The 12,687-nt window shown below is 41.3% G+C and overlaps 1 protein-coding gene across 4 annotated transcripts in view; it reads right to left on the bottom strand.

Moving 5' to 3' along the window:
* Positions 1 to 6,237: 6,237 nt before the first annotated feature.
* igsf11 (immunoglobulin superfamily member 11) overlaps positions 6,238 to 12,687 on the bottom strand; it is an 89,083-nt gene continuing 82,633 nt past the window's right edge. The window contains exons 3-8 of one of the 4 annotated variants that reach the window (XM_070906345.1): positions 11,234 to 11,441; positions 10,538 to 10,693; positions 8,828 to 8,950; positions 7,832 to 7,979; positions 6,582 to 6,793; positions 6,238 to 6,482 (exon numbers count right to left, since the gene is read on the bottom strand). In XM_070906345.1, coding sequence (XP_070762446.1) covers positions 6,238 to 6,482; positions 6,582 to 6,793; positions 7,832 to 7,979; positions 8,828 to 8,950; positions 10,538 to 10,693; positions 11,234 to 11,441 — 1,092 coding nt within the window. Of the gene's footprint in view, positions 6,483 to 6,581; positions 6,794 to 7,831; positions 7,980 to 8,821; positions 8,951 to 10,537; positions 10,694 to 11,233; positions 11,442 to 12,687 lie in introns of all 4 variants that reach the window. The other 3 variants (XM_070906347.1, XM_070906346.1, XM_070906348.1) reach the window with 3 other exon arrangements.

Genomic DNA, 12,687 nt, shown 5'->3' with positions numbered 1-12,687 from the left:
GGTAGAGTCAGACTTGGAAGGCAACGTCGGGTCTCTGCAACCAAGAAACAATGACAAGTCAATGACCTTTGCACTGGTGTGGAAAGGTAACACCCAGGATAGCTCTCCAGCAGCTGACAACAGCAGGGTCGGCACCTTGGAGAGTGGTGGTTGTCATGGTGTCCTGACAATGATCGTACCAGATGTCTGTAGGGAACAATGCTGGCCAAACAGTTGTCAAATGGGGTCACTCGCTCAGTCACTCATTCAGCAACAGTCTTGGTACACCATTGCAAATGTATTTATTCAGGTTAAATATGGTGAACGGACTCCTCTCTTTTGATTGGTTGTGGTTGTTTCATACACATATGTTGGATACAGCTTTGTTCAGCTCCTCTTGTTTTCATAAATGTACGTCATGCCACACACTTGGGCATAGTTATTATTTAGGCTACTTTTGTGTACAGGGGAAATGAAGTTGGTATGTTATGGTACTGCGGAGCTTCACAACGCAGTTAGTGTGATTATGACATTACAAATTCAAGTTCACTGTTTTGCTGTTTCAGCAGAGGCAAATAGAGAAAGAAAGAGAGTGAGGCAGTGAGCCAGTTCCACAGCCCGAAGCTATTATGGGATGGCTGCTCTATAGACAACACTAGAGAGGCGAGAACATTTTAGATAGGGCCATGTAATGGATGTCCAAAGTGATTTCTCAGAAACAGCATTGTGCATTCAGCCTGCAAACCAGAGAGGTTTGATTGGCCGTACTCAGCTCCATAGTTGGCCACCTGTCCGCCCTGCTGGGAAATGGGTTTCTGCCTTTTTCATTTTTTCTCTCTCTCTTTCATTTGTTCCCCCTCTCACTGGTCAGTGAGTTCACTTTAGCTTCAGTTAGTGAACTGGAGAATAATGAGTAAGAGGACTATCACTGATGAATATGCACTCACACATGCTGGTTCTACTTCCTGGGCTTACCTCAAATGCAAAATCCCCACGGCACTTACCTGTCAAGAGTCCATTGCTGCTTTTTAAGCAGCTGTGTTTGAATGATTGTCGTGATAAGTTAAAATACTATATAAATTGCACCGATTTGCATACTTTATACAAAACTTGTTTCCATTTGGTGGTTGAGGGTTTTTTCCAGTGTTGTAGTATTAGTTTGTTTAGGATTATTAATAATAGTAACTGCACACAGTTTCTTGGGTCTTGTGATTCAGTATCATAATTAGTGTCCTGTAGCGACATGACGATCATAAACCTGGACCTGCCAAATTATATGTACCACTCCATATATTTTGATTATGTATGCTCAAGTTTTAATTGTAATATTGCAGTATCAAAACGAATGATCAAGAGACGGAGACAAAGAGAACAGTGCTGAACACAGATACAGTCTGAGGCTTTCTGTACTGTAAAAGATTTGGTCCTGGTTCACAGAAGTTTCGTGACCACCATTAAGCACATGGTACCAATTTGACAGTTCAATAAAGTTAAAAGCTTTCTGCTGCTGTCAGCCTTGGCAAGAGGTGAAAATATATTCTCTAGACTGGCACGATCATCTCTAAAGACATCTATAAGTGCTACAGAAGACCGAACAATAATAATAATGAACATTTTTAGTGTATATTTGCAATACACTGCAGACACTGAACATGGGACACGTGCCATTTCTTCTGCCTAACCCACCATGGCAGCGTACAACATTTTGTGGATTCAGAGTTGTTTATACTCTTTTCTTATGTGTTAATGTTTTATTATCTTTTACTCTTCATTACTAATCAAAATATTACGTTTGCTGTAGAGAAAGTTAATCTGACGAGTGGCCACTCACATGACAGCACAATATATGTATTGAATAAGAGGGATGAGGAGTGCAGTGATATTAAATGATGAATGAAACACAGATATGGTGAATATATGATATGAAGAATAAAGGGGAATATTGGAGGAAAGATTCCTTTGATTCATCATAATTCAGATCTCAGATAATTAACCCCAATGCTCTACTTAGGAGTGTGAACACACACATAGTATGCTAGCTTCAACACAGACACTCACACACGCACACACACACCAAGCTTGTGGCCTCATATTCAAATAATGAGCACAATCCTCAGGAGCTCTGGTCCGTTGCCCTTTTTGCTACTGCCTTTCCAAAGGTCACTACTGTTGATTTTAAAAGCCAAGCTGGGTTGAATAAAGGAATACTGATGGAAATCCAGATTAGAAATGAAACCAACACCATTTAGACTGCATTAAGACAAATGCTATTCAGATGAATTTAAATGAGTCTACTCAGTCCATTACCATTGGATGCATTTACCTTTTATAATAAATGGTTCACAATTTGCTGTCTTGAACTCTTGTGATGGGATTTGAGGCTGAATTGAAAAGTCCTGGCTGAGATGAGTGTATAAACACTGCCCCTTAGTGGTTCATTTAAGAACTGCAGTTCCTCGTGATTCCAATCCAGATATTTCAAATCACTACTCTACATTACAGGAAGTGCAGAGCTGGTTAAAATGATCACGGCCATGTATAAATCTGTCAAATACACCATGGACCCTACCATAGAGCAATGCCAGGCCCACTTAAACACACACACACACACGCCCCCAAATTCACAACTGACGTATGTAGCAGGGTAATATGGCATTGTATACTTGGTCAATGGACAGTAATGAGCAGAAATAATACACATTTATGCACTTTAACATGGACTCGGTCATTTGTTCAACTACACTGTGGGACACAGAGTGACATGTATATCTTCTGTTCATGTTTCTGGTCTGAATGTGAATCTTTACTTGGAAGACATTTCATTTTTGCGGGTCACACGATTTGTCTTGAGAATAGAAACCACAATCGCATGAAGAGACTAGCACAGTTGCATATTCTTCATATTGTAATTCCGTACAGCTCCCTTCTTTATGGTTGTCTTAACAGCCTGCAGCAGCACCAAAGGCTCGATGGATGAGCTTCATAGAAAGCTTGCTGAGCAAAATCCTGAAATGCGTTATTCATATTACAGCAGAAGCTCCTCCTGAAGTGGATACCTCCTGTACATGAGACATTTTATGTAGAATGTGTACATATTATACTTACATGAAGCAGCCACTAAATGTGTATCATGCCAAATAAAACATGCGACACACAAACAAGCAAATGAGCGGGATGCCGACTAGAATGTATTAACAATATTTATTCACTACAAGTTTCAGTGTTATTTTTCCTATTTCATTTCAACCCAACAGTAAGAACAAGATGTATTTTTATACATATTTACAGATTGGTTTTACTATTGGCAATATATCACATGTCATTATTTATCTATATACACAACCCATACTGTATACCACCTTGTGTACCACATGCCAACCTATGGCCAGGGTAGAAGATGAGATGTTTATTTAATCCGGGTTTCAACCTCAGTAGTTTTCTACTGATTGTGCTCTCTTTCCTCCTTCGCGCCTGCAAACGGAGGGCAGAGTTTGTGTAAATAATCTCAGTTTAGCTTTTCCTGCCTGAAATTCTCTCTGGGAAGAATAAAGCCAGAGGACTTCTTTAACGTTGTCAGCCAGTGTTCAGGGCAGGGACACTGGGAGAGATGGTGAGTGAAATCTACACAGACAGAAGACTTTATTCTGAAAACACTGTCAGACAAAAAGGAGAGGAGGTGATGACCTCTTTCAGCCTTACTGTATTTATAAATCAGTGTGTGTGTGTGTGTGTGTGTGTGTGTGTTGCAGGTGGACTTGCAAAAGTAACCAAAGTAATACTGTGGCTCTGCTGCATAGTAGACAGCCTTGAGACAAAAATAAAAGAAAGAAAAAACATGTTGGATCAACACGGAGCGGGTGTATAGCTGTGGTCAGACCGGAGTCAAATGTACAACGATGAACAAACATGTTTGTGATGGATGTGGACGGGTACATATCGTAGTAACTGAGAGAATAAATAAAACAATGCAGATTTAAAACTACAAGCCATTTCCATCAAGACTTTCAGGCAAAAAAGACAGGAGAATCTCGTGAACTGCAGGCCTACATCACTGACAACAAACTGTGTTGACTTGTCCTCATCGGCTCTAATTTCTTAAGTTATGTGTAAGGGATGACATCATTAACTTGGCCAGTATTTATTGCTCATATCCAAATTGTTGTTGGGATTAAATTGCATTGTTTATTTATCTTTCCAGTCTAAAATATTAAACTAATACCACACAAGACTAGCTGCCAATCCCCCCCCCAGTTTTTATTTTTTAATTCAATTAACTGTATTTGAGTGCATAACACAACATGAAGACATAAATTTAATAGTCCCAGCATAACAAAGTGTTGCTAAAGTCAGTGAAGTCATCTGGACGAAATAATAATAGTGAAAAAAAATGTTTCCACCATAAGTCATGAGATTCTTGTTAAGGTGGGAGCATTTTCTGCAATGTTAGCACATACATTTGTCTACATTAGACTTTAAATGCCAAAACAGCACATTTAATCAAAACTCATATATTGGACGCACAGAGAAATTGCTTTAAAGAATAAAACACACTTTCCAATACTGCATGTAACACACAAATAATTGCTGTATCAAATATTGCATCATAGCTACAAAGAAATCATTAGTATTGTGCATTCAGGTAACGCACAACGAGAAATGAGGATTGCTAAATTTGGGAACACTGTAACAGCTCTGTAACTTTCCACTGGTGAGATTTGGTTAAAATATAAATACAGTAGGTCAGAAACACAGTGATACTTTCTACCATATATAGCATAGGTGTCTATTATTTATAGTAAAACATAATGACCATTAATGTTAAACCATTCTGTAGTTACCTCAGACCTTGTGATGAAATGGCAATACTCATTAGAAAATGAAAACATAAAAAAAAAACATCCCTTCATTGAAACCAATGACAATGTCTATCAAACCCAACTTGTTGCCTAGCGTAACAAAAAGAACCGTTTTAAAATTAAGACACATGAGTTGTAAAATATGTTTCAGTCAGACATGTAATGTGTTTTCTTTGATTCACAATCTAGCCTACTGTTGTAGTTACAATATGTACAGTAGAAAACAGTAGGTGTTAGCCTTTGTCAAGGGAAAAAAATCACCTTTAAATATATATTTGTCTCTTTATAAAGCATTTATGAAATAAGACATCCTCTTATCCACGTCTTCTCAAAGCAGCACTGATGTGACATGAACCATTAGGACAACAGCGAGGACGAACACAGCGGAGACTACGACAATATCCATCTGCAGGTTCAAGTTTAAATCAGGGAGACAGTAACTTTCTGTTGGGAAAAATGTTGTGCAGGTTTTCTCTGAAAATCCAGCACTTGTGCTATCTTCAAATATCGCCAGTACTTTGTATATGCAGGAAAGTTTCGGGTAAAGCATATCATTAGTAAGAGTTATTGTTCATTAGACAGCAGTTTTGATATAAAATTGCTCTGAAAAGTGCAAAAACGTAATTAAAATGTTTGCATTCAATGAAGTAAAGTATATTATGCGATGTATTGCACCCAATAAAACCTCTCTCTAAGCTTCTAAGGCCATTTCACCCAACATCATTTCATTCTTATACTTTCATCCTTTAGGTTTCTCCCAACAGACGTTTAAACATTCACTTTTTTAACACATAACCCTCATCATCACTATCATTACTGTCAGTCAAAATTACACCTGTGAGAAGAAATTATTAGAAATAATATGGACTTAATTTGTTATCCTAAAACAAGGGACACATGCATTTATGTGGGAATCCGAGCTTGCTTCCGTCTGACCATGCAGTATGGACACACTGAGATGAAAATGCCTTGTGTTGCTTTGAGTCCAAAAAAACACAATCAATCAAACAATGATCCAGCCCTGAAAAAGATCTGAGAATCCAGGTTCTGCAGGAAATGTCACTCCAGCTTTGTGAAATCATCCAAGTGGTTGAAAAACAGTTCCCACCACACCCGCCAGGAAACTCCACCCAATAAGGGGATGATCAGATTCCATGTAGTGCTTGTCTACAAAATGGAGGGTCCCGTCCATCAAGGAATTGGCATTAATCGAACTCTGCGCTGTAAAATCCCAGTTTGGTTTGAGATAAAGAAGTCGAGACGTACAGAAAGACACAGTTGTAAAGGGCAGCGGGCTGCTTCAGCCCATATTCAGACTGTTTTTCATCAGTGGATTTCAAACATCACAGCCAAACCCTCATTTAGCCTTGTTTTCAAAGCTAACAGTTTACCAAATCAGACTTCAGACCAGCGAGCCTGCTCTGCTCTGGGCGGGCACCATGACCGGCACCGCCCCCATCCGCTCCAGCGTGGCCTGGCTCACCGCGTAGGAGTGCGTGTGCTGCCCGTGTGTGGAGGTCACCACCGGTTTGAGGCTCACGGAGCCGTTGCTGCGCACCATGGCGGGAGGGGACGGGGCAGAGTTTGTGGTGACCACCAGAGTCTTGGGTGGCGGGAGCGTGTGGCTGCCATTGGCAAACGATGTCGTCGTTGCCGTTGTGGGCTGCGCGTGGCGGGACAGTGGGGCCGAGCCCGGAGCTGTGACCACTGTACTGTGGCCGTGTCCTGCGTTCTGGGCCTGTCCGTGTCCGTGTGCACCGTGAGCAGCCGTGGAGAAGGTCTGGCGAGTGTCTCCATTGTAGCGTGTGTAGGAGTTGGTGTCATAGTTGGGTTTGGGGTTGTGCCAGTAGCGGCTGTTGTAGGTGTTGGTGGATGTCAGCGTGTCGTTCTCTGAGGATGAGGCGTCTGCATGGAAAGCCTTCACTGATGATGACCTCTTGGGAGGAAGGTCATCCTCTCTGTTAAAAAGATATGAGTTGATGTTGTGAAGATGATCTATCTAGTCTCAACACAGTGAGAATTTCAATATTACTTGTTTATTCATGTTCACGCTTAGATCTTTCTGTTAAATATACAGGAGGAGGTCACAATAATTGGAACACCTGTGCAAATAATGCAATAGCAACAAAGGTGCCAAAGACTACAACTTGGCATTGTCCAAAATAAGGGAAAACATGGCTACCATATTCATTCCATTGTAAAAACAATACTGTGTTCAACTCTTGTAGTCAACACTACAATTAGGCTACACTTCATTTTGAGAAAATAAATACATTTTAGATATACTTAGATATACTTCGTAACACTAAATATGCAGTGAACTATGAGAGTAGTTTTGGGTAGAAAAGTTTGGCCCCTGATACATTTGGCTGAGATAAAATCTATTCATTGTGATTTGCAGTTAGTGGGGAAAAGCAGAGCCGCAGGGGTGGAAACTGAATTAGGGATTGTAGTTGAGCCCAAAATGAGGCAGATGTTATCCCAATCAGCCAAAGCCTTGGATATCTGAACAATGATTTATCTTCTGAATGGTTCATGGAGTGATTTAGGGGAGAAATTGCAGCCCATTTAAACAAGTGACAGAGCTTCACGGACTGTGTGAAAAGACAAATTAGCCTGTGATGATGGTAGAAATTTGCTGCCAGGAGATGAAATTAAGCTGAATTCTACAATTCTGAAAATCCAATTTAGTGGCCTGGGATTTTTTTAGCTGAATCTTTGTGATTGCTGTGCTGACACACAATAGGAAATACAAAGCCTTTGCTGCATCTCGTCGCCTTTTGAAATACAACAAATAGGCCACAAATGTAGTCTCCTCCTGCCGCTGTCTGAAATACATATGGAAACAATCCCTGCTTCAACAGAGACTCTACATCCTATACATTAACATTATGTTGTCTGTTCTTCATGCACTTGAAGTCGACAACAACTTTTGGCTGCAAGTCACCAAACCACTGTTCTGGATTAAAAAGGAAAATCACAAATCAAAGCCAAACCTGATCTCATTGGGGATCTCCTCCTCATCATATTTGTTCTTGTTCTTCCAGTAGAAGAGTGTGACCACCACTAACAAGGAACAGATGATGACAGCCAGGACTCCCGTAGCGATGGTCCCTGCTATCAGGCCCACACTCTGAGGCTGGGCTGCAGGACAGAGAGACAGGAGGGGAAAGTGTCACAGATGTTTGGAAAATACTCGACAGTAAGATCAGCAAAAGTCCTCCAGGATCAGCCTCGGCAGGAGACAGAGCTGGGTGGGTTGCAGAAAAGTAATATAATAAGTTCATTAACCTGTTTTCAGGATCATGTGTGCACTATACAGTAGAAATCAAATCTATTTTAAGTAATATACATATTAAAATACAATTTCAGGACCTAACAGGAATATTGGCTAATATTGCCAAAAAAACATTACAACATATTAAAACATATTTCTGAAACAAAAAGTTTAGGACTCTATATGTGCAATGTGAAGTAAAGCAGAAACAGGAATGGGACAGATTAGTTAGTACACTTCTTCCTTCTGAGCACACTGAAACCCACTGTTGTCCCTGACACACAGTCTCAGCGCTCTGCTGTCTGCCTGCCTGTATTTGTAACACTGAGCGTCAGCTTGTCACACACTGTCAGATGAAAGGAAAAGACTAAAAACCATGTTACAGACCCTCCTGTCAAGCTATCCAAACTGTCCGACCCTGTATGACCTGAAACCAACACTGTCTGTTTTCTGTGATTGGTTCAGGCGTTGGGAGCGTTGTTATCTGCAAGATGTTCTGCTTCTGTCCTGTTTGGTTGTATTATATGTTTGTGTCTTTTTATGTTTATCTGTCTGTTTGACAAGTGTCACTCAAGGAGGAGACTTCTGTCGGTGTTGTAGTGAGACAAGGAGGCGGCTTTATCTATAAATGTACATCCCTAAACAAACGCAGCCATGTGTCAGCTGTGTCACATGGATCCAGCTGTAAAGGAGCAGTGTGTTTGAGTGTACTTACGCGCCACGACCTGCAGGTTGAGCAGACAGGTGCTCTTGCCAATTGCATTGCTGGAGGTACACTGGTAGAGTCCTGAGGTGCTAGTGCTGATGTTTCTCAGTGTTACAGTGCCCTGCATCTGGTCTGAAGGACACACACAGAGCCACGTAGTTATTAAAGTGACAGAAACACATGGACGCTCACGGCACAATGTCGAAGCACACAATCATACAGTGTGACCCGATGCATATACAACACATTTACATAAAGAGTGCAAAATATAACATCAGAGTTAATTAGAAATAAGTTAAACTGAACAAGTCGATCAAAATTTGTGTAAATGTGGTTAAATTTCTAATCTTGTTCACAGTGAGACAATACATCCAACTGAACTACTCCTATCTACCAATAGAGGGTGCTATATAGCTTTAATACAAGGTGTGTCAGTGAGGTATGCTGTACAGTAAAAAAGTAAAAGCTGCAGATTCCTTTCTTTCACAAATGATGAATGGGTTGAGAAGTGAGCTTATAATCAATCATAGAGCTGTACACTACTGGATTCATTACAAAGGCCTCCACAGCATTTCTAGTTATAGGAAGTGAGCCAGACATGACAGATATCCCAATTGTCAAATAGACAAATCCAGGATCTCATTTCACTTTGAATCAAATGCAAACAGCAAAATAAGACAGACTCCAAAACACTGAGATAATTTGTTCTTCCAATGTAAAAGGTCAAATATGCCAAACCAGGTGGGCTCTCTGACTACCATCGAAGAGCAGACAGATTTAATGAGAGTCTTGAGAGCACCAAAAGCAATATCAATAAGTTGGTCTTGATATTTTGCACTATTTTCCTCATATAGCTTATATTGAAATATCTCAGACTATTTCTCAGATGATGGATGTTTAATGTACACAATCAGTTTGACCACTTTGAAGTTCTGTTAGATGTTAACATATCAAACAGCTGATTGCCAGTCCCACAAATGCTAATAATTGACAAGTACTCAACCAGCTTTGTAGCTGAATTTGCAACTATGATTCAGCATCTTCAAACTCACAGTCCCTCCCCAGTGTCTTCATTATTTGCCTCTGTGGCTGTATAAGAAAAATGATTCATTTTATTATTGTGGGAGTCTGCTATCTGCAATTGATGTTAGCCTTCTGTAGACCAGTAGTGTACAGACAAAGAAAGTGAGTGTTGATGAAGATTACTTGACTGTGCAATGGGCACAGCTGGAAAAGAAAGGAGAGTCCACAACACCAGTGCTCTCTGATGCTGAAAACCAAAGCCCTGTTATTCTGAGAGTAGCTGCGCGGGTGTTAAGGCAACACTTGGCTAAAGTTGCATTCCAGTCCAGTTCAAAGAATGGCAAGTGTGGAAAATTCAGTTGGTTGGTATTCAGCATGAGAGATTGAGGAAGAACATAAAAACACCACAAACCAATAATCGTCTGGGTTATTTAGACAAACACATCCCTGACACACACATTCGTTCCCATATTCACACGGTTTGAACCACTCCATCCATCCATCCATCATCACCCCTCAGCAGGATCAGTGGGGGGAGGGGGGAGGGCCTTTGGGCGGGCAGTAGTTTGGGCCTGGCACATGACAGGTGGCGGTGATGGTGGGATTGTTGCTGAGTCTGAGCTGCACCATGTTTGTGAGATTTACCAGCAAAGGTGGGGCAAAAGGGAACTCCGACGGCCAGCTTGTTTGTAATACCTTGCATGGCGTTGTGCGGCAGCTTGGGCAGCGCGTCCAGCTTCTCCCAGGAGTAGGACGGCGTGGGAATACCTTCCTCCGAGCTGCAGATCAGCATGATGTCACTGCCTACATCCAGCGTGCCCTGGATTCGACATGCTGGCACCGAGGGGGGCACTGGCAGATGGAGAGAGTGGGCGGTGTCGTGTTAACCACTTTACAAAGCAAATCTCCTAATTGCAGAGGAAATGTCATATTCAAAAAAGCTGAAGAATCTCATTAAGACAACAGTGCTTACAAGCTGCTTTATTGGAAACTGTTTTACATTTTGGTCTTAAAGGATTCTTCTGGTTGCTTACAAACTGAAAAATAAAGTTTTAAACTCCTGCAAATTGTCACCATAATGACTTTGTTTAAAATGTTGTGGTTTGTTTCAAGCTCTACAATTACTGAAATACTGGATATCATATGAAAGTTATTCGAAAAGCAGCATTTCTTGCAAACTCGACATAAGATTACATATTATTTTCTTCCTTTGACCTTAACCGAAAGACTTATTTTGGGCAAACAAAGCAAATCTACATGGTCTCAGTTAATGGAGTGACCAAAGCATATTAAAAAGTGTTGCAATAGATGCAGCTTTAACCCTGCTGTCTTCTAATATAAGAAACTGTTAATTTTTGAAACATAAAAAAAAGATGAAAGGCGGTTAGTTACCCAACACGGTGAGCCCTATGACGCCGATGTTGCGCCCCCCTCTGTCTGGGAGGTTGTTGACCAGGCACTGGTAGGTCCCAGTGTCGGACAGCTGGGTGTTGTTGATGAAGATGGAGGCACTTGTACTTGGCATGGTGGCCACGAAGCCCACACGGCCATTGAGGTGGTTGGCGAGGCTGAACACCTGGCCGCCCTGGTAAATTATCACCTGGGATGGGATGTCAAAAGGTAGTGGATGTGGAACAGGATAGACAGTTAAAGGAAATTAATTGGTAAAATAGAGAAGTAAATGGGAAAGGGTGGGAATGGGGACATTGGTGACAAAGAGGTCAGAGGAAAAAATGTGGGGAAAAAGAAAAGATAAATAAATTGAATTGAGAATCAGCAACTCAGGGATTTTTAATCCTACAAGAAAAACTGCTCCTGTTGTCAAAGGAAGGAAAGTAGATGGTAGATCTATATTTATCATTTAGTCATTCGAACTTAATGCCTTTTGTCATTCTGAGGATCTGCATACTTTTTTTACTCTAGTGGCCTGTTACAAATATCGCTCACTAGAGGGAGACCCAGTTCTACTAAGAGGCTGAAAAATAGCTCGACAGTGGACAGAGAAAGTAAAGGAGTGAGCAGGCTGTCATGTCCTCAGAAACAAACAAACAAACAGACAGACAAAAAACCTTTTATTTGTAAGTGGTCCTTTCTGGCCCAGTGAATAGATTCCACGGTAAGGAGTACATACTAAAAGTATGCTTTCATGGTACTATAAGCCTCTTCGGGATAAAAGCATGCACTAAATGGTATGCATAATTGAAAACATTTTAACTTGGAAACAAATAAACTGCAATCTGATGAATCCAACAGTAGCAATGCCACATGGAAGCAAATCCAGCGAGAAATTGAACCAAAACCCGGCCCTTTATCATTACATCAGTGACCTTTGAGAATAATCACAGGGAGAACACGGGTGTAAGGGTGAATTCGCACCTTCAGGTTGAGGTGAGCTTGTCTCAGGTCCAAATTAAAGAGCAACGAAGGACCAATTTGGTCAGAAGCTTCCCTCAGGCCTTAAACTCGGGCTGAACAGCTCGTTTGTGAGGCCGGGCCACATGCAAAACAGCTCTCACCCCTCAGCTGGGCCCACACAAAAGATGAAGAGGACACACGCGAACTCATGGTATGTGCACACAAGTCTGGCACTCACACACACACACGCGCGCTCACCAACTCACACACAAGACACGCGCTCGCACGCACACACAGAGCGTGGAGGGGAATCAGAGGGGCTATTCACTTTGGTGAAAAGAGCCCTCATTGAACTGTTCAAAGACCCAGGCAGGGAAACAACCAGCACCAGTGTGTATGCGTGTGTGTGATAGTTCTGATGAAAGTGCAGTAGTGTGTGTGTGTGATTGTGTGTGTATGTGCGAGAGTGATAGTTCTGTGTATGTGGCTGT

Source organism: Enoplosus armatus, chromosome 5, assembly GCF_043641665.1.
Source record: "Enoplosus armatus isolate fEnoArm2 chromosome 5, fEnoArm2.hap1, whole genome shotgun sequence".
In the NCBI taxonomy this organism is placed as follows: Eukaryota; Metazoa; Chordata; class Actinopteri; order Centrarchiformes; family Enoplosidae; genus Enoplosus; species Enoplosus armatus.
Note: the sequence above shows the minus strand (reverse complement) of the source record. Positions and strands in the feature narration are given on the sequence as shown.